General features: G+C 45.7%; 1 protein-coding gene across 1 annotated transcript; it reads right to left on the bottom strand.

Moving 5' to 3' along the window:
- Positions 1 to 7,413: 7,413 nt before the first annotated feature.
- Positions 7,414 to 11,508, bottom strand: LOC127298984 (protein NRT1/ PTR FAMILY 2.11). Its single transcript, XM_071819735.1, has 2 exons — positions 11,181 to 11,508; positions 7,414 to 9,231 (listed from the first exon to the last, which is right to left on the bottom strand). The coding sequence occupies exons 1-2, from the start codon at positions 11,341 to 11,343 to the stop codon at positions 7,568 to 7,570; spliced, it is 1,827 nt and encodes a 608-aa protein (XP_071675836.1). The 5' UTR covers positions 11,344 to 11,508; the 3' UTR covers positions 7,414 to 7,567.
- Positions 11,509 to 21,346: the final 9,838 nt, after the last annotated feature.

Genomic DNA, 21,346 nt, shown 5'->3' with positions numbered 1-21,346 from the left:
AGTCCAGATAAGGCCCATGCTATGCACGATTGGTACAAAAGGCCTTATTCTCCCCCGCAACAGAAAAGAGCACATGGGTAGCCAGGAAACAACCATGCATCCCATCTTTTAGTCCCACCTCGCTTAGACAAGGTTGTTTGGAGCAACTTATAAGGGAAGTTGTTGCACACATATAAAATGTTAGAAGCACTAGGGCTGCACTACACACACATAGCGCGTGCGCTCGCGTGAATATTCGCGACTTAAGATTTTGGACGCTTGGCGATGGCGCAACTAGCAAACATAATCTATTCTTTTTTTTCAAGGTAATCTGGAGCTTTTCATAGTTTCTGTTTCACAAAAGATAGAACTAACAACTCCGAAAATGTAGCAACACAAACAATAGCTAAAGTCCTCCAAAAACTTCAATATTCATCTAAAAATTGCTTGGACTCTATCACTACTCATTCAAAAAACGCAAGGTAAATATTCTTAAAAAATGCACCCAGGGGGAGGGAAGAGTTCAAGGCTTGGACTCTCCCCAGTTGACTCGGTTTGGACTCCAATGTCCCCCCTACGTCGGTTTAGGGGGAGGAGTCCATCCGGACACCGTCTCAACCCCACTAAGTTGGTTCGGGGAGGGGGGCAGAGCCGTCGGACCTCCTAAATAAAGGGGATGAGAGGGGCCCGCTAAGGCCAAGCTGACCATCCCCTCTCCCGAACCATAGTCATCGCGCTGCCCCTTCCACCGCCGCCCTAGCGCGTTGCCGCCAGCCACCACCACCGTACCACTCCACCTCTTGCTCTCGCCCTAGCTGACGTGAACGGAGGACCGACGCGGTGATCTACTTCCCCTTCTTCACCGAGTGCTGCCCGAGATTACTCCCTCCTACATCTAATCAGGCTCGCGGAAGCACTGCCGGATCTTCATCGGAACATTCCCACTTCGACAGTGTGCTTGATCACATTTCGACATGGTGTTGCTGATCACGTACATGTAGATAATGTGGAGGTGTTGCGCGTGTAATATTTTATTATAGGAGTGTTCGTGGGATAATACATCTTCTCGTGACTAGAGCACACTAGTTGGGGGATCGACTCATGACTTCATCAACCTCGTCATCGACTAATTCCGCTAGGTTTATTTACGAGGGTATGATCTGTTACCTCCCCTCTTGCATATGATCTTGGTTATGTGTAGGTTTTTTTCTATACGTGTTCCCCAATAGGAAGCCCCCTTGTGCCACCTCCTCCATCGTTCCTGTCCATGACTGAAGAGGAGGATCACGTGTTTCCTCCTCCAGACTCATCGTACGTCATCGATGATATGTCGCAAAGGTATAGTATACATTTTTCTATTATTTTTGGCACCTTTTTAATGCAATTATGTTTGTTTTATTTTTTTGCATCTATATATGCAGTTTCGATGATGAGTTGTTTGTGCAACACATGAATTTTGCATCACAAGAGTATAACAATCCATTGCAAGAATATGAGACAAACTATGAAGATGACTTTCAAGATGAGGTGGAATGAGTGGATTCGGTGGAGCAATGGGAGGTGTCATGGGTACCTTTATGGGTGCTATGGGCCAAGCCATGTGAGATGGCGCGGTGGCATGGCTGGCGGATTCAGTGGAGAAATGGGAGGAGCCATGGCCGACGGCACTAAAGGTACCACAGCTGACATCACTGGAGGTTGCATGGGCAGCGGCAGCATAGGTGGCATGGGTGGCGGCAATCTTTTGTCCCCACCGACACCATGGAGGAACAGGTGCAAGCTCATGAGGTCAACAATAGCAATGATGCATGGACTAGGTCGATGAACTACGTGTTTGTGGTGAACTATTTCGATGAACTATTTTATGCTTTGAAATCTGCATTTCATATATGTTTCTGTTGAACTATGTAGATCGTGAACCATTTTATATGCTATGCAACATGGATTTCAAATTATGTTTATGTGTGTCTGATGATGTTTGATAATAGATTCATTTATATTTGTCGATTGGAGCCTCCCCGAGCGCCGCCGCTGCCCCAAGCTCTTCCTCATCTACTTCCACTTCTCCGCGCATACTGCCCGACCCCTGCACCGGCCTGGTACGCCCTCCGACCCCCTAGGCTCGCCGCCAGGGAGCCCGCTGCTCGTCGGAGAAGACGACGTACACACGCCGTCGGATCCTAGTCTAATCCTACGGCCTAACGCGCGCGTACCGATTCGGCGTTTAAAGAGGCGCCGACAGGTGGCCCCCACCTTGTCAGCGCGGCCCGAGCGCACCAGATGCGTGTTGGGATGCGAAGTGGGTTTTTAAACCGTTTCGGCCCAGTAACGCTTCCCGCCTAAGCCCAAGAATTCAAATTTGGTTTAATCTTATTCAAATTTGCTCTGCTGAAGGTTTAGTAAATTTTGAATAGTTTGAATTCTGCCAAACCAAATTTAGCAAACTTTATACCGTTGGAAAGCCCATGAATTTATCTATCCAATGCCACTGGCCCCATCTCCATTCTCCTTGTAGATTTAATTTGACAAAAAGAACAAGACAGGGACTTTTGCACACTCAAACTTTATTTCAAATTCAACCAGAATAGATTTTGAAGTAATTCCAATTCTAATAAATCACAAATGATGTCCTCTAATTGATTATGCAATAACATAGCCCTGTTGTTTGTATGATCATGGACTAGATCAAATAAAATGGCTATGTAGTCATTTCTAGAGCATTTTATTTTGGAATTCAAACTCAACCCTAATATGAGGGTTACCTCTCATTTAAATTTTGATCCTAAGTACTAATAACCAGGGGGAATGACTTAAGCTAATGAACCCTTGAGAATTATTACTTAGAGATTTTAATCCATTTATATGTTAAGTATTTAAAACTATGTGAAGTGTAGCACTTCAATGAAATTGAACTCACATATAATAGATATGAAATGTTGACTTTGGGTCAACCTATATTTCATACCTTATTATTATATGAAGAGATTAAATCTTAATAAGAGGTAATGAAAAGAAATGAATTCTTTTAAAGACCTACATACCAAATTTTAGAAATAGGAATAATGAGAGGAAATTATTTTCTTTCAAATAAAGACAAGTCAAATAATTCACCATGCCATGTTTGATTGATGATAGGACTAGTGTGTGAACTATTTTGAGTGCCTCTAGTTTAGTATGTGAGCTTGGTTTAGTATTTATACCTCGTATTCATATATAGACGCTAGTAACGAGGAATACCAAGAGGAGGAGGGCTACTCTCAGGAAGAAGAAGAGAACTTCGATAACTACCCAACTCAAGGCAAGCTAACCCTTGCTGAAAACAAGTGCTTAGCTCTACAAGAGCAAAGGCATCTTCACACTTTACTTTTATGTATTACCTATACCATGTTTTTTACTTACATTTGCTTTTGCTTATTTATTTCAAAGTACTTTTTGATTTATGATTCACTTGTCTGGAATAGAACAAGAGCATCAAAGTTAGCCTAAGCAAATAAAGCTAGATAGCACCCCCTCATGACTAGTTGCTATTGCTAAGAACTAAAATTGACTACTCTCGATGGGAACATTTGTGAAATGAACTGAAGTGAAAGATTTTGAAGGTGAATATGACCTTGAGGAGATGGTGATTTTTTGATAAAATTGATGATTGAGTTTGAATGCGATACCCTTCCAATTATACAAGTACCCCCACAATACCTGATTATGGGTAGGGCTTAACTAGAAACTTGTGTATTTTAGCATGGGTTCCCTCTGAACAAACATCATAGGGGTTACGCTGCGGCTGCCTCCGTTAAGTGTGGACTGATGTTGACATGAGGTGACTGTACGGCCCAAGCCCTGTGCAGTTCCCGGGTTAACTGCGGTTTCCACCGGGAGGCCAAGCTCATGGGGAGAGGTGCTCATACTAGCATATTTAAGTGGAAGGTTTCGATTGATGATCCGCGTACTGTGTTACGATGATTCGAGGTTATCCTCGACGGATGAAATCAAAAGTTGTGGCACAAGAGTACAACCTCTGCAGAGTGTTAAACCTATTCGAATAGCCGTGTCCACGGTTACGGACGATTGGAAAGGCCATACTATCTCCGTTATCATTAAAATGTTTTGATTCTAGAAATGAATGGTGGATTGAAAGGTGACATTATGGTGATCCATAATGAGTTGTGGGAATGACACTAATGTTCCCACTTGAGTTAGTCTAGCACATGATATAGGTTTTTACCAAAGATTTATGAAACTAAAACTTGGCTTTATGCAAATGAACATAGAGCTTAGCACCCCCTTACACTTAATGAGTATTTACCTTAGAGTTAGTTTGCGAGTACTTTAAAAAGTACTCATGGCTTTGCCCTGGCTATTCAAATGCCAGACTTTGAAGGAGAGCACCAGTATCAGGATGACGGACAACAGGACGTCTACGATAACTAGGATCGTCTTCTAACGTCAAGCGTTGCCTGTGGAATAGATCGTCCACTACTACTTCGCTTCCGCTACTATTTGTGATGTTGAACAATATATTCGTGTAATATTGGATCATGTGATCTATGGTTGTAAGCCAATATGTGTTGTAATAAATGATGACTCTATGCTACTTACTATTATGTCTCGCAAAAACATTATTCCTGGGATTGCGATGTACGGCATAATAGGCATCTGGACTTAAAAATCTGGGTGTTGACAGTTGCTACCGTCTTCTAGATTGCATCTTGGTTTGGATTGCGTGTTCGCGGTAGGAAATTTTTTGTTTTCTATGCAACGTTATCCTACAGGGATGACATGTGATTAGCTAATAATATCAATAGCATTTTATTAGCAGTGTTTAATTGAAATTAAGCTAAACAAATTTGTAGCAGCGCGGCGGCAATGAGGAAGGCCAGCTTAGTCGGCGTCCTGCTCGATGGAGGGCGTCGACCGCGAGGAAGGCCGGCCTCGCCGGCGCCCTGCTCGACGGGTGCGACGACCAGGAAGACGTCGTCCCGCTCGACCGCGAGGAAGACCGGCCTCGCCGGCATCCCGTTCGATGGGGGCGGCAACCACGAGGAAGACGGCATCCCGCTCGACCGCGAGGAAGACCGACCTCACCGGTGTCCAGCTCGACGGGGACGGAAGTCTCACGCGGCAGGGAAGGAGGGGATACAACGAGCCCAGGTGGCGACATCGATCTTCCAGCACCAGATGCGGCGGCCGGGCAGGGCAACGGCGAGCCCAAGCGGCAGTCTTCCAGCGCACGGGAACGCGTCAAGATAAACAAGGGGAGAAGATTAGCGATGGATCCACGGATTAGAAAAAGTGGGATGGAGAGATCTGGCCGATTTTGGAGGATGAATTGGGTCAGCATCTAGAGAGAATATTCCTTGCAGGTGGACGGTTCCAACCACGCACTTTATAACCAAACACACGTAAAATGGGGATGGTCCAATTCCATCCCTATTTGGATCACCAACCAAACGCACGCTTAATCTTTTGTTGATTTTACTCGGTGTTGTGAATCGGTTGCAAAAAAATGCTACTGAGCTGAGCTCTTTTCATCTTTTATAAGTGACAACTAAAGGAAATTATTGGTGGGGTACGGGTTTGGACGAAATAAGATGATGCATGCAACAAAACAGAAACGCAAAGGAATAAGTTAGATACCCCATGACATCTTGAAAACACATGATTCAAGGTAATCTGGAGCTTTTCATAGTTTCTGTTTCACAAAAGATAGAACTAACAACTCCGAAAATGTAGCAACACAAACAATAGCTATAGTCCTCCAAAAACTTCAATATTCATCTAAAAATTGCTTGGACTCTATCACTACTCATTCAAAAAACGCAAGGTAAACATTCTTCAAAAATGCACCCAGGGCGAGGGAAGAGTTCAAGGCTTGGACTCTCCCCAGTTGACTCGGTTTGGACTCCAATGTCCCCCCTACGTCGGTTTAGGGGGAGGAGTCCATCCGGACACCGTCTCAAGCCCACTAAGTTGGTTCGGGGAGGGGGGCAGAGCCGTCGGACCTCCTAAATAAAGGGGATGAGAGGGGCCCGCTAAGGCCAAGCTGACCATCCCCTCTCCCGAACCATAGTCATCGCGCTGCCCCTTCCACCGCCGCCCTAGCGCGTTGCCGCCAGCCACCGACACCGTACCACTCCACCTCTTTCTCTCGCCCTAGCTGACGTGAACGGAGGACCGACGCGGTGATCTACTTCCCCTTCTTCACCGAGTGCTGCCCGAGATTACTCCCTCCTACATCTAATCTAATCGGGCTCGCGGAAGCACTGCCGGATCTTCATCGGAACATTCCCACTTCGACAGTGTGCTTGATCACATTTCGACATGGTGTTGCTGATCACGTACATGTAGATAATGTGGAGGTGTTGCGCGTGTAATATTTTATTATAGGAGTGTTCGTGGGATAATACATCTTCTCGTGACTAGAGCACACTAGTTGGGGGATCGACTCATGACTTCATCAACCTCGTCATCGACTAATTCCGCTAGGTTGATTTACGAGGGTCTGATCTGTTACCTCCCCTCTTGCATATGATCTTGGTTATGTGTAGGTTTTTTTCTATACGTGTTCCCCAATAGGAAGCCCCCTTGTGCCACCTCCTCCATCGTTGATGTCCATGACTGAAGAGGAGGATCACGTGTTTCCTCCTCCAGACTCATCGTACGTCATCGATGATATGTTGCAAAGGTATAGTATACATTTTTCTATTATTTTTAGCACCTTTTTAATGCAATGTTTGTTTGATTTTTTTTTGCATCTATATATGCAATTTCGATGATGAGTTGTTTGTGCAACACATGAATTTTGCATCACAAGAGTATAACAATCCATTGCAAGAATATGAGACAAACTATGAAGATGACTTTCAAGATGAGGTGGAATGAGTGGATTCGGTGGAGCAATGGGAGGTGTCATGGGTACCTTTATGGGTGCTATGGGCCAAGCCATGTGAGATGGCGCGGTGGCATGGCTGGCGGATTCAGTGGAGAAATGGGAGGAGCCATGGCCGATGGCACTAAAGGTACCACAGCTGACATCACTGGAGGTTGCATGGGCAGCGGCATCATAGGTGGCATGGGTGGCGGCAATCTTATGTCCCCACCGACACCATGGAGGAACAGGTGCAAGCTCATGAGGTCAACAATAGCAATGATGCATGGACTAGGTCGATGAACTACGTGTTTGTGGTGAACTATTTCAATGAACTATTTTATGCTTTGAAATCTGCATTTCATATATGTTTCTGTTGAACTATGTAGATCGTGAACCATTTTATATGCTATGCAACATGGATTTCAAATTATTTTTATGTGTGTCTGATGATGTTGATAATAGATTCATTTATATTTGTTGTTGATACATTTGTGATGATCATTCATAGTTAAAATGGGAGCTGACTGCTCGATCTGTTCGGCTTTTGCTTTCGTGTGGAGTATTGATTATTTCCTCGGATCTGCTGACCTTTTTATAATAATCTCAAATCTGTATAGACCACAGCAATAGGTGGATTCACCACAACCGATAAGTATATACCACTATGCATGCATGCATATCCATCTCTGAACCGCGACGGGCAGGCCCTAAACTAAATGACTAAACCGGCGCTGCATTCGCCGCTTTCTTCGGGCTCTCGTCGAGGTCGGTGTCGCCGGCGCCGGAGCCGGTGTGGTCGTCATCTGACTTCTTGAACCTGTACCACCGTGCGCACGCCATGAAGTAGACGAGGTTGACCGCTGCGATGGCGCCGGTGACAAGGTAGAAAAGGTCCACCCTGCCCTCGTCCAGGTCCTGCGCCAGCCATCCCGTGGTCCGGTGCAGAATGGTCACCATGAGCCCACTGGCGTAGCTCGCAAGTGCCCACCCAAGGAAGTAGAGCGCCCCAGCGACGCTTCGCATGTTCTCGGGGAACTGCCGGTAGTAGAACTCGGTCTGCCCGATGGCGGCGAACGCCTCCGAGAGCCCCGCCAGCACCTGCTGCGGCACCAGCCAGAAGCACGACATCATCGGCGATCCCGGACCGATCCGACGGCGGCGACGCTCCACCGCCGCCGCCACCAGCATCGTGACCACGGAGAGCACCATTCCGATGCCGATCCGCTGGAGCAGGGTGATGCCACCCTCGCGCTTGGTGATCCGGCGGAGCACCGGCACGAGTAGACGGTCGTACACCGGGATCCAAAGAGTTAGAGCGAGCATCACGAAGACGACGAACGAGCCCTGCGGGATCTGGAAGCTGCTGCTGGCGGTGATACGGCGGTCGGTCTGCGCCGCCTGGAGGACGACGTAGGTGCCGAGCTGGGTGACCACCACGAAGTAGACGATCCCCGACGACCACACTGGGATGATCCGCGCTAAGCACTTCACCTCCTCCACCTGCTGCATACTGCACAGCCGCCACGGGTCCGTCGGCGTCTTCCCGTCGGCGCAGAGCGCGTCCTCCTCAGGGGTAAGCATGGCTGCCTTGTCGAGGCACGTGAACTGGTCGGTGTAGGCCAGCTTGGAGACGACCTTGCTCCTGTGCGGCGGGTCAAATAGTGTGTTTGCTCCGGTGCCACCTTGTCGCCGTAGGTGGCGCTTGCGAACCGCGGCAACGAGGACCTGCGCGAAGCTGGTGAAGGGGCTGCCCTCGGGGCGGACGCAGACGTAGAGGCGCGTGCCCATGAAGAAGACGGCACAGGAGAGGCCCATGAGCGCCGCTGGCACGGCAAGGCCGAGAGCCCAGTTGACGTTGCTCTGGAGGTAGATGATGACAGTGGCAGACACCATCATGGCCACGGTGAAGGTGAAGTAGTACCAGTTGAAGAAGCTAGCGATGCCGCGCCGCCCGTCGGCGGTGCGCGGGTTGAACTGGTCTGCCCCGAACGCCAGGTTGCACGGTCGGATGCCACCGGCGCCGATGATGAGGAAGAAGAAGGCGGTGAGCAGCGCGGCTAGCTGGCCGCCCGAGGCCCCCTGGCATTGCACACCTGCTGCTTTGGGATTGCAGCTGGGAGGGTGGAGGGAGTGGAGCGCAGCGGTGAGGGCGAGGATGACCATGCCGGTGAAGGAGCAGATGGTGGCGGCAGCGAGGGTGGTGTAGCGGCCGAGGTAGGTGTCGCTGATGAAGGCTCCAGCGACGGTGGCCAGGTTGCTGGTGCCGTTGAACACGTTGAGGAGGATGGCGGCGCTCACACCCTGCATGTGGTACACGGTCGTCAGGTACACCAGCAGGTTCGACACCGTCCCGATCGTCCCGAGCTTCTCGAATGTCTCATTCCCTGCACCAACAAATTGAAGTTCGTTTCATTTCACTGTCTTTGTCAATTCAATTACCTATATCTGTTTCTCGCCAAAATAAACCAGGCTGCAAGCCTGCAAACATGCATATTCCAGTCTCTAACTGTTTTTCCTCCCATTGGGTTGCCTTTTCCCAACATTATGAAGTTAGATCAATCTTAAGAGTATGTCACTTTGTCCGCTTGTAGATGTTAGTTATATGAATTAATGGTTGCTCCTTGCCAAATTTTGTCTGGGTTCGAATCAAGTTCAAATGTTTTATAAGATTGGCTTTTACAGATCTGGCCCATAATTTGGCAGTAGATCCTAACAAAAAACCTTTCAATATTAATAATCATGTGAAAACTATTCCAAATTTGACAAAGAAATTATCCCTAATAAGGTATACGAATTTATAAATTTTAAAACTATATACAAATTTAACATGCCATGCATGCTTCCAAAGAGAAATATTGAACATGTAAAATTCCTATTCGAGTATTCAATACTACTACCTCCTTTGGCTACTAATTAACAAGGAACTACTAAAGTTTGTTCGATAAACATTATACTATTAGGTTTTTCTTGAAAAATGTTTTCACGGTCTAAATCTTTATTACATACTTTTCTGTATAAAGTTTAACCATCAGAGTTGCTAGTTAGAGCCTTGCAGAGTCTAAATGCCATACTGAAACCAAGGGAGTAACCCCGACACCTGAATCCACCAATGATAAATCCTATGTTTGACGCTTTGGTGTTTCACTAAAATAGAATGTTCTTTCAGTGGGACACGAAATAATCCATCGTAGCGAGCCGCGTGTGCTAAGTTCGTCAATCTTAAAATGCACCAGCTCAGTCTTTTGGATTTGCTCGTAGAGATAGGGTGTGCACGCGTGCCTTCATAGTGGTGACTGTGTATACGTATTTATAAATGTTTGCATATGCACCGTGTTTCTAAAAAAAGTTAGTTGCAACCACATAAAGGTTAGTTTTTATAAAGGAGATTAGACCACTAGCTACGTAAAGATGAAAAGAAAAGTCTGCTCAAGGAAAAACGGAGAAGGAACAATTTTTTTTTGGCAGTAGTGATCGACTAATTGAGTTGTCTAGGAAGTTCTCCTTGTAGTAAAATTTTCATGGATAAGAGAAGGGCGTCCTGCTCTCCCGGCCACTACCATTTACGTGCCCTTGTAGATAAGACCACAGTCAATGCTGTGAAATGTGAATTTTATTTCGTGATAACTCATTATCTTGCAGTATATGTTTCAACACCATTTTGCTATGTATGAATGCATAAACCTTGCAAAGAAAACTATATGCATGATACATCACCGACGCTCCCTCTTATTAAAAAAAACAAAACAAAACTAGAAGATAACTGCAGGGCTGGCCAAGAATGAGTGGCCGGAGGTACACATGCATGTCATGGGCACGAAGCTGCTTCTCTGGACCTGGATACAAGCCAGACACGTGACCTGTTTTCTCTTTTTCTTTGGATGGCCACATACGTACATGTACATGTTGATTTGATTACGTTGAGTAGATTTGTGGTCACTATTGATTGTCATAGCCATGGCCGTTGGGGACATGACTACATCACTACATGGCATGGCATGGCATATGCAGGCTACTGACTGAATTATTATCCTTTTATTACTATTCACTTTTCTCAGTTTGGCCACATGTACTACAGTTAGTTGAGATTCAGTGCAAAGAATCAATAGCACTTCTCGGTGGAATTAAGCACGATGCAAATTAATTTCATCACAAAAAACATGGTTGATATTATTCCTATATATGCAGATATATTAATGTGAGGTTAATGAGCTGCAGTGTGCATTCCAACTCGTTTCAGAGTGCGGCCGAGAAAGATGGACGAAAGTGTTTTGTTGGAAAAGAAAGGTAATTGCAAGGGAAATTAAGCAAGGACGGGCAGGAGGTAGTCACCCACCTATGACATAAGGCATAGCCTTCCAGCCGCGATGGTTCTGGACGGGCTCGCCGGCATCCGACGACGAATCATCGTCCACGGAGAAGCCGGCCTTCACCGTCTTCTCCATGCTAGCCTTGGGCTCCTGCTCCTCCTGCTGCTGCCGAGGTTCGGCGGCGTCCATCTATCACTTCTTCTTGGCAACCACTGGTCTAACTAAGAAGCCACACGCATAAGACTGAAACAGATACTAGTCAGCCTGGTAGGCAGTGTGGCTGTTGCTGCAGCTAGTGTGAGAAGATGCAAGGTCTATAAATAAGCCTGAAAGCCTGACCGCCAGAGTATATATGGGATCTTGCTTCCAAGATACTGCTTAGCAGCTTGAGAGTGAGAGAGAGAGACGGAACAGAAGAAGCTAGCAAAGTTTCTCTCACTCACTCTCCCTCCCTCTCTCCCAGCGGAACCTTGATGTGTGACAGATATTGGCATATTGCAGAAAGCAACGTCTTGCTAGCTTCCGTGGTTCAGACTGTGTAAAACCTAGCAATTCATGTGATACATGTCTGTGTGTGTGTGTGGAAAGGAAGAGAAGCAATTTACCCACACGTACAGTAGAGATCAATGTTAATCGACAAACGTCACCAATCATTCATCCACTGCCTGTCTAATATTGGTGAAGCTTCCATCCACTGTCGTGCGAGAATGACTCACAAGTCACCACACTGTACTGTTGTGACTCAACGGGTCAATGTCCTACCTAGCTAGCTAGATAATCAGTTAACGAACGTACACTATATCTTTATCCCAACATAGGTGCAACAAAGTAGTGTGGCTTAAGATTTTAAGGAACTCCTTAGTAAGATATAGTAATAATACAGGGATTGGTCGACTAATGATCGATGCTATATATAAAATGGCAAAACATCTTTATCGATTTTGTTTTGGCAAAACATATACTAGTACACTAGCTCTCTTTTTGATAGTAAAGGATGTCTTTTCCCAGGGAAATGAAAGGTCGTCAAACATTTAGGTATTTGGTCACAATCGGGTCTACGTACCCAACTAAAGCTTCTGAAGTGCAGAAATATCAAACAGAGTCACGGTATGTATGACACCCAACTATATGCCCGCCATGTTTTCAGGTGTTTGACACCCTGTGCTGATCGACAATAGCGATGCTTATTAGGATGTACACGTGTCGGCAAGACATGGTGAATTCAGTAGGATGTAGAAAACATGGTAATATGAAATACTTTCTCCCTTCTTCTGAGTTAATTGGCTCAATTTTGTCTCGATACATATGTATTCAGACGTATTTTAAATTGTAGATCCATCTATATCCAGATAAAGCAGAGTTAATTAATTTTTAACCGAGGTTGTACATTTAATTTATCAAGTAATTTTTAACCGAGGATTTCTACTACCGGGCTACTGGGTGGCGACACAGTAATAGGATAGAGTATGGCTAGCCTAGTTATGTGTCTTTTGTTCCGATGGTTGATTTATGTTGAAGCCATGTCAGATCCATGACTGTACTTTCTTTTGTTATCATACTCGTACTTGATACGTCGTGATTTTTAATAAATGACCGTGTGCATCAATTGATGCACAGACTGGGGCTATGCTCCCTTATCTAAAAAAAGTATGCATGCTGTGGATAGTTTATGTACATTTTTGGTAAAATGTACTACCTACATTGGGATTATAAGGCCCACCCAAAATATAAATTATATGTTATATATTATTTTATTGGATTCATATTTGGAAGAAATTTTCAACAATATAATTTCGTCTATGACAAATAAATTATATTTTCTTAGTTAATTTTACGGTTGGAATTAGGCTTAAATATGGACGGGGCCATTGTAATCCCTAACAGGTAAGGTAGTAGTAGTGAGTAGGAAGAAGTAACGGGGTTTCGGTGTGTACATACGCGGTGTGCAAGAGTACAAAGCAAGCGAGTGATCAGTGGGAAAGCAGGAAGGGAAACAGTATATATGGCAGCTAGATTTTTTTTTTGCGAGAATGGCAGCTAGCTAGCTACGCAAGTGTGGTCGCAAATTGAACTGTTGCACGTGACGGTGACGCACGGACGATGTAGGTCTCCATCGTTGCATCCAGCCTTGAGATCTCTCACGCGTCGACGCTAGATTGTAGCTACTCGTTTTTTCTTTGTTTTCTCATGTGCTTAATTAATTTGACGTCGGCGGGCCGCGTGCATGATCGATGGAGACGAAGAATGCCCGCCTGGATCAGCCATAGCGCCAAAGACGGGCTTCGTCACAACATCTCTGGATCAGCAGCGCCAAGAGCTGGGACGATGATCTCTCAAGGCGACGACAATGTTGCGCGCGCGCGCGATGCTTCCAAATATCCAAACATGCAACGGCACAGCAGGGTCACTCAAGGTAGATGCCGTAGCCGAGGGCACCACCGCTGCCGCGTCGCAGGAATGGAGGGAGCGGCAGTCCGCATTGTTTGGCAATCCAGGAAGGAGCGGTAGTGGCGGTGCGCCGTCGACACGGTCTCGAGGTTAAAGACAAAGGACATCTCTAAGATATCGTTGTAATTTTTGTTTTTGTAGAATGCTTTGTACATAACCTTATCCATGTCAGAGAGATCGTGTTGTATAATTAGGCACAATTTTCATGATTAATTCTAAAATATTAAGCATGATCACAGTAACTACTAACATGTGAAACTCGAACATACTAGATGCAGTGATCAACATGAACAGTAACAGAGCAAATAGTACAACATCCATCGCTAAACAAATCGAGATATGTCGCACGTACCGATCTGGTGGAGGTGGCGGTGAAGGTGTAGCAGACGATGTTGCAGCAGTAACGTTGTTGATGACGGGAACGACGGGTCGAAGTAGACGGCGTTGAAGACGACGGTAGGCAGCACCGCCCGACTTGGACGGAAGGCGACCCGTGATGAAGAGCTTGAGCAGTCGCGCAGAGCGCTTCCAAAAACCTAATTCGCCCTCTCCCGTAAAGGATCGCAAGGACGAGTGGTTCCGGAGACCTGCTCTCCCGTTCGCCGATGCGCGTCGGCGCGCGGGATGGAGTAGGCTACGATGGTGGCACAAGCAGAGAGAGGTGGAAACCCTAACTCGTATATTAGATATGTTTCTGCGGTAGCCGGGCAGGAGATTATATAGGCTCGGGAAACCCTAGGCAACGTGGGCCACACCCACGTCGCACGAACGTTTCGAGTCGGTTACAGATAGCCCACGATCCGGGAGCGACCCGAACCGACTAACTGCGACGCGTCCGTCTAGGACTCTGTTCGTTTTCCTGAGCTGCAAAAAGAAAGGAAAGTCTCGGCTCGAGGCTCAATCCACTCACCACTCACCACGAGCGCGGCGCGCGCGTCGTGACGTGTCGTGTCGTGTCGAGTCGAGACGAGCGAGGAGGAGGAGGAACGCGCGCGTGTAGCACTCCTATTCTCACTCACTTACTAGTGGTGGAACAACCCACCTTATAAGGTGGTCTAACTTCCTCCCAACTTTCCATGTGGGACTAAACTTCCCACCTCTTGCCACTCCCTAGTGAGCTGCCACCAACTTGGGCTCAAACTCACAAGGCTGCCACTATGTGGGCTTTGAGATTTATAGGAAAAACTGAAATCTAATTTGGGCCACTAAAAGTGGGCCCAATATTTCAACAATTTACCAATACTCACTGCTTGTTTATATACCAGTGTTTCAGCGGAGACTGTTAAGTTGAACTTCCGCCTAGAACCTTAAGCTACATCCATTCACACTTGAACAATGGACTAAGCCTTGAATTGCAAGTTTTGCGTGAACAGGGTTTCACTCAAAGTCATGACCAGTACATGGCTACCAGTAGCCTACCCCGCGGGTGAAGCATATGCGTCATACTTCGTGGTCTCTTCATGAGTTTACTAGAGATCACCCAAATCTCATAGATTGCGACGTTTAACAATCAGACTCATATATGTGTGTTATTTCAAGAATGCTCTGTAGGACAACATCTTTGCTAATATAACCAACATAAACACATTAAGGCTTGTTGCCAACCTGCCTTACAACAATTAAGAGTTGTGCATCTTCACATAGAGAGGGTTACATAATACTCTCCTCAATTAAACCACTAGTTTGTTCTTCCCAGGTCCTAATTCACGGGATCTCCGATCACAAAGGTTGGGTTACCACTATGGTGTAACATCAACGGGTCTCAAACCCATCTCCCTCGATGCACTTTCTATCATATTACGTGATAGTCCCTTTGTAAAGGGATCTGCCAGGTTTTTGTCCGTTTGAATATATGTAACAGTTATTACTCCGGAGTTTCGCAATTTCCTGACAGACTTCAAACGTCTCTTGACGTGTCTTGATGACTTCGCGTTATCCTTAGAATTGTTCACTTTGACAATTACAGTTTGATTGTCACAATTCAAAAGGATTGCCGGAACAGGTTTCTCAACCACATGCAAGTCCATCAAGAGCTCACGCAACCATTCTGATTCAACAGTGGTTGTGTCTAAAGCAGTAAGTTTTGCTTCCATAGTTGACCTCGTCAATATGGTTTGCTTGCAAGATCTCCATGATACTGCGCCACCTCCAAAGGTAAATACATACCCACTTGTGGCGTACAGATCAGCTACATCTGAGATCCATTTCGAATCACTATATCCTTCAAGCATAGCTGGATGCCCTGAATAGTGAAGCCCATAACTCATTGTACCACATAGGTAGCGCATGACCCTATCAAGTGCATGCCAATGATCAGTACCCGGGTTTGACATGAACCTACTCAACTTGCTAACAGCAAAAGAGATGTCGGGTCTAGTCGCGCTCGCTAAGTACATGAGTGAGCCAACGATCTGAGAATATTTCAATTGATCTATGGCAATCTTCCGGTTCTTGCGTAGTGTCACACTGGGATCATAAGGTGTTGGAGAAGACTTGCTATCAATATAGCCAAACCGGCTCAAAATCTTCTCAACATAATGGGATTGTGTTAGAGTAATCCCACCCTCGTTCTTAATCAGCTTGATGTTCAGAATCACATCAGCTTCTCCCAGATCTTTCATATCAAAGCTCTTTGACAAGAAAGACTTGACCTCGTGTATTACTCTCATGTTTATACCAAAGATCAGAATATCATCCACATACAAACATAGTATAACACCTTCGCCCCCACCATGGCGATAGTAAACACACTTGTCAGCCTCATTGACAACAAAGCCTACAGAAGTTAAAGTTCTGTCAAACTTCTCATGCCATTGCTTAGGTGCTTGTTTCAGGCCATATAAAGATTTCAGCAACTTGCACACCTTTCTTTCTTCACCTTTTACTACAAACCCATCAGACTGATCCATATAGATTTCCTCTTCCAACTCTCCATTAAGGAAAGCTGTCTTTACGTCCATTTGATGAACGATAAGACCATAGGAGGCAGCCATGGATAGTAGTACTCGAATGGTGGTAAGTCTAGCGACAGGTGAATAGGTGTCGAAGTAATCTTCGCCTTCTCTCTGTGTGTAGCCTTTCGCTACAAGCCGCGCCTTGTACTTTTCAATAGTATCATCAGGTCTTAGCTTCTTCTTGAACACCCATTTGTAGCCCACAGGCTTGCATCCATGGGGTCGTTCTGATAGCTCCCAAGTTCCATTAGAAAGAATCGAGTCCATCTCGTTATGGACAGCTTCTTTCCAGTCATCTGCATCTGGAGATGCATATGCCTCTGCAATGGACGTGGGAGTATCATCCACAAGGTACACAATGAAATCATCACCAAAGGATTTTTCAATCCTTCGTCTCTTGCTCCGTTTAGAAGCTTCATTTTCATCTTTCTCAGTAACATTCTCATGTGATTGTTCAAAATACTCATTAGATGTACTGGACTCAGGAATTATCTCAGTAGAAATTCTAGCAATGCTATGCATATCTTTCATAGGAAACATATTCTAAAAAATGTTGCATCACGAGATTCCATAATAGTATCAACATGCATATCATGTACCTCGGATTGAACTACTAAAAATCTATATCCTACACTCCGAGGAGCATAACCTAGAAAGATACAATCCACTATCTTTGGTCCAAGTTTGCGCTTCTTAGTAATTGGAATATTGACTTTCGCCAAACATCCCCATGTGCGCAAATACGAAAGTGATGGTTTTCTCCCAGCCCACTCCTCGTAAGGGGTTTTATCTTTATTCTTGTTCGGAACTCTATTCAGGACATGGCATGAAGTCAACAAAGCCTCCCCCCACCATGCCTTTGATAAACCAGCAGTGGCTAACATGGAATTCACCAAGTCAGTCAGCGTGCGGGTTTTCCTCTCGGCAACCCCGTTTGATTGGGGTGAATAGGGAGGCGTCCTCTCATGAATAATGCCATGTTCCTCACAGAATTCATCAAAGATTTTAGGAAAATATTCGCCACCACGATCCGACCTGAGACGCTTGATCTTTCTCTCTAGTTGATTTTCAACTTCGGCCTTATAAATTTTAAAATAGTCTAAAGCTTCATCTTTTGTTCGCAACAAATAAACATAGCAAAATCTAGTCGCATCATCAATCAATGTCATGAAATATCTCTTTCCACCTTTTGTCAACACACCATTCATCTCGCATAGATCAGAATGTATGAGTTCTAGAGGTGCCAAGTTTCTCTCCTCGGCCGCCTTGTGAGGCTTCCGAGGTTGCTTCGATTGCACACAACTATGGCACTTAGAACCTTTGGCAATAGTGAAATTCGGAATTAAACTTAAACTGGATAGCCGAGACATTAAACCAAAATTAATGTGACATGCATAAACGAGAATGCCAAACACTGGTATCATCACTAACATTGCCACAGATATGGTTCACAGACTTATTACTGAAATCAGAAAACGAAAAGTGGAACAAGCCTCCGCACTCATAGCATTTACCAATAAATTGTCCAAACTTGGAAACAACTACTTTATTCGACTCTAAAACAACCTTAAACCCATCTCTGCATAGAAGGGAGCCGCTAACGAGATTCTTGTTCATAGTAGGGACATGCTGCACGTTCCTCAGCTGCACGATCTTCCCCGAAGTGAATTTCAGATCTACCGTGCCAACACCACGAACAGAAGCATGTGACCCATTCCCCATCAAGACGGAAGAATTCCGGGCGACCTGGTAAGAAGTGAACATGGATATGTCAGCACACACATGAACATTAGCACCTGTATCAATCCACCAACATGGAGATTGAAATACCGAAAGAACAGTAAAGAGATTACCGTACCCATCAGCATTGCTAGCGGTCACTGTGTTGACTTGCCTCGCCTTTTTCTTGCGGTCTGCCCTCTCTGGACAATCCTTAGAAAAGTGGCCAATCTCTCCACATGTAAAGCAGCTCAGATCTGCTTTGTTTATCATCTTCTTCTTCTTGAAGGTTGTAGTCTTCATAGGCTTATTGAAGGAGGCTTGTTATTCCCTTTGTTCTTGCTGTAGGGTTTCTTCTGCACCATGTTGGCGCTAGACTGACCCTCTCCTTTCTCAGTATTATCCTTAGCCCGAGCTTTCTCCTCAAAATCAAGAGATGCTATCAGATTTTCAACTGATATCTCTTGTCTCTTGTGTTTAAGAGTTGTGGCAAAGTTCCTCCATGAAGGGGGCAACTTAGCGATGATGCATCCAGCCACAAACTTGTCAGGTAAGGCACACTTAAGGAGTTCAAGCTCTTTCGCAATGCACTGTATCTCATGAGCTTGTTCGACTACAGAATGGTTGTTAACCATCCTGATGTCATGGAAGCTCTCCATGATGTACAGTTCACTGCCTGCATCGGTTGCACTGAACTTAGCATTCAGTGCATCCCAGAGCTCTTTACCATCTGTTATGTGCCTGTACACATCACACAGACGATCAACAAGAATACTTAGAACGCATCCGACGAAGAGAGTATTGTTTTCCTTGAACTTGTTCTGATCTTGGTCAGATATAGTTCCTTCAGGTAAACCATCAGTAACTTCGAACACTTTCAGATGAGTAAGCCAGAGCATGGCCTTAACCTGCCACCTCTTAAAGTGCACACCGGTAAACTTATCCGGCCTCAGTGCATCAGAGAAACCAACCATTGTTAACTCAGGAAATTGCCTACAATTAGGTTTTTCGATTGTTGTATAATTAGGCACAATTTCCATGATTAATTCCAAAATATTAAGCATGATCACAGTAACTACTAACATGTGAAACTCGAACATACTAGATGCAGTGATCAACATGAACAGTAGCAGAGCAAATAGTACAACATCCATCGCTAAACAAATCGAGATATGTCGCACGTACCGATCTGGTGGAGGTGGCGGTGAAGGTGTAGCAGACGATGTTGCAGCAGTAACATTGTTGATGACAACGTTGTTGATGACGGGAACGACGGGTCGAAGTAGACGGCGTTGAAGACGACGGTAGGCAGCACCGCCCGACTTGGACGGAAGGCGACCCGTGATGAAGAGCTTGAGCAGTCGCGCAGAGCGCTTCCTAAAAACCTAATTCGCCCTCTCCCGTACAGGATCGCAAGGACGAGTGGTTCCAGAGACCTGCTCTCCCGTTCGCCGATGCACGTCGGCGCGTGGGATGGAGTAGGCTACGATGGCGGCGCAAGCAGAGAGAAGTGGAAACCCTAACTCGTATATTAGATATGTTTCTGCGGTAGCCGGGCAGGAGATTATATAGGCTCGGGAAACCCTAGGCAACGTGGGCCACTGATACGTCTCCGACGTATCGATAATTTCTTATGTTCCATGCCACATTATTGATGTTATCTACATGTTTTATGCACACTTTATATCATATTCGTGCATTTTCTGGAACTAACCTATTAACAAGATGCCGAAGTGCCAGTTGCTGTTTTCTGCTGTTTTTGGTTTCAGAAATCCTAGTAAGGAAATATTCTAGGAATTGGACAAAATCAAAGCCCAGGGGCCTATTTTCTCACGAAGTTTCCAGAAGTCCGAAGGAGAGACGAAGAGGGGCCACGGAGGGGCCACACCCTAGGGCGGCGCGGCCCCCCCCTTGGCCGCGCGGCCCTATGGTGTGGGGCCCCCGTGCCGCCTCTTGACCTGCCCTTCCGCCTATAAAAAGTCTCCGTGACGAAACCCCCAGTACCGAGAACCACGATACGGAAAACCTTCCAGAGACGCCGCCGCCGCCGATCCCATCTCGGGGGATCCAGGAGATCGCCTCCGGCACCCTGCCGGAGAGGGGAATCATCTCCCGGAGGACTCTACGCCGCCATGGTCGCCTCCGGTGTGATGTGTGAGTAGTCTACCCCTGGACTATGGGTCCATAGCAGTAGCTAGATGGTTGTCTTCTCCCCATTGTGCTATCATTGTCGGATCTTGTGAGCTGCCTAACATGATCAAGATCATCTATCTGTAATTCTATATGTTGCGTTTGTTGGGATCCGATGAATAGAGAATACTTGTTATGTTGATTATCAAAGTTATGCTTATGTGTTGTTTATGATCTTGCATGCTCTCCGTTACTAGTAGATGCTCTGGCCAAGTAGATGCTTGTAACTCCAAGAGGGAGTACTTATGCTCGATAGTGGGTTCATGCCTGCATTGACACAGGACGATGACAGAAAGTTCTAAGGTTGTGTTGTGCTGTTGCCACTAGGGATAAAACATTAGTGCTATGTTCAAGGATGTAGTCACTAGTTACATTACGCACCATACTTAATGCAATTATCTCGTTGTTTGCAACTTAATACCGGAGGGTTCGGATGATAACCTGAAGGTGGACTTTTTAGGCATAGATGCAGTTGGATGACGGTCTATGTACTTTGTCGTAATGCCCAATTAAATCTCACAATACTCATCATGATATGTATGTGCATGGTCATGCCCTCTTTATTTGTCAATTGCCCAACTGTAATTTGTTCACCCAACATGCTGTTCGTCTTATGGGAGAGACACCTCTAGTGAACTGTGGACCCCGGTCCAATTCTCTTTACTGAAATACAATCTCTTGCAATCTTGTTCTACTGTTTTCTGCAAACAATCATCTTCCACACAATACGGTTAACTCTTTGTTACAGCAAGCCGGTGAGATTGACAACCTCACTGTTTCGTTGGGGCAAAGTACTTTGGTTGTGTTGTGCAGGTTCCACGTTGGCGCCGGAATCCCTGGTGTTGCGCCGCACTACATCCCGCCGTCATCAACCTTCAACG

Source organism: Lolium perenne, chromosome 5 (genome assembly GCF_019359855.2).
Source record: "Lolium perenne isolate Kyuss_39 chromosome 5, Kyuss_2.0, whole genome shotgun sequence".
Classification (NCBI taxonomy): domain Eukaryota; kingdom Viridiplantae; phylum Streptophyta; class Magnoliopsida; order Poales; family Poaceae; genus Lolium; species Lolium perenne.
The sequence above is the reverse complement of the archived record's forward strand: the minus strand, read 5'-3'. Positions and strand labels throughout refer to the sequence as shown.

Coding starts and splice junctions, on each gene's coding strand:
- LOC127298984 (XM_071819735.1), bottom strand. CDS start 11,343: ATGGACGCCGCCGAACCTCGGCAGCAGCAGGAGGAGCAGGAGCCCAAG. Junction 9,232..11,180: donor GGCTATGCCTTATGTCATAG/GTGGGTGACTAC, acceptor TTGTTGGTGCAG/GGAATGAGACATTCGAGAAG.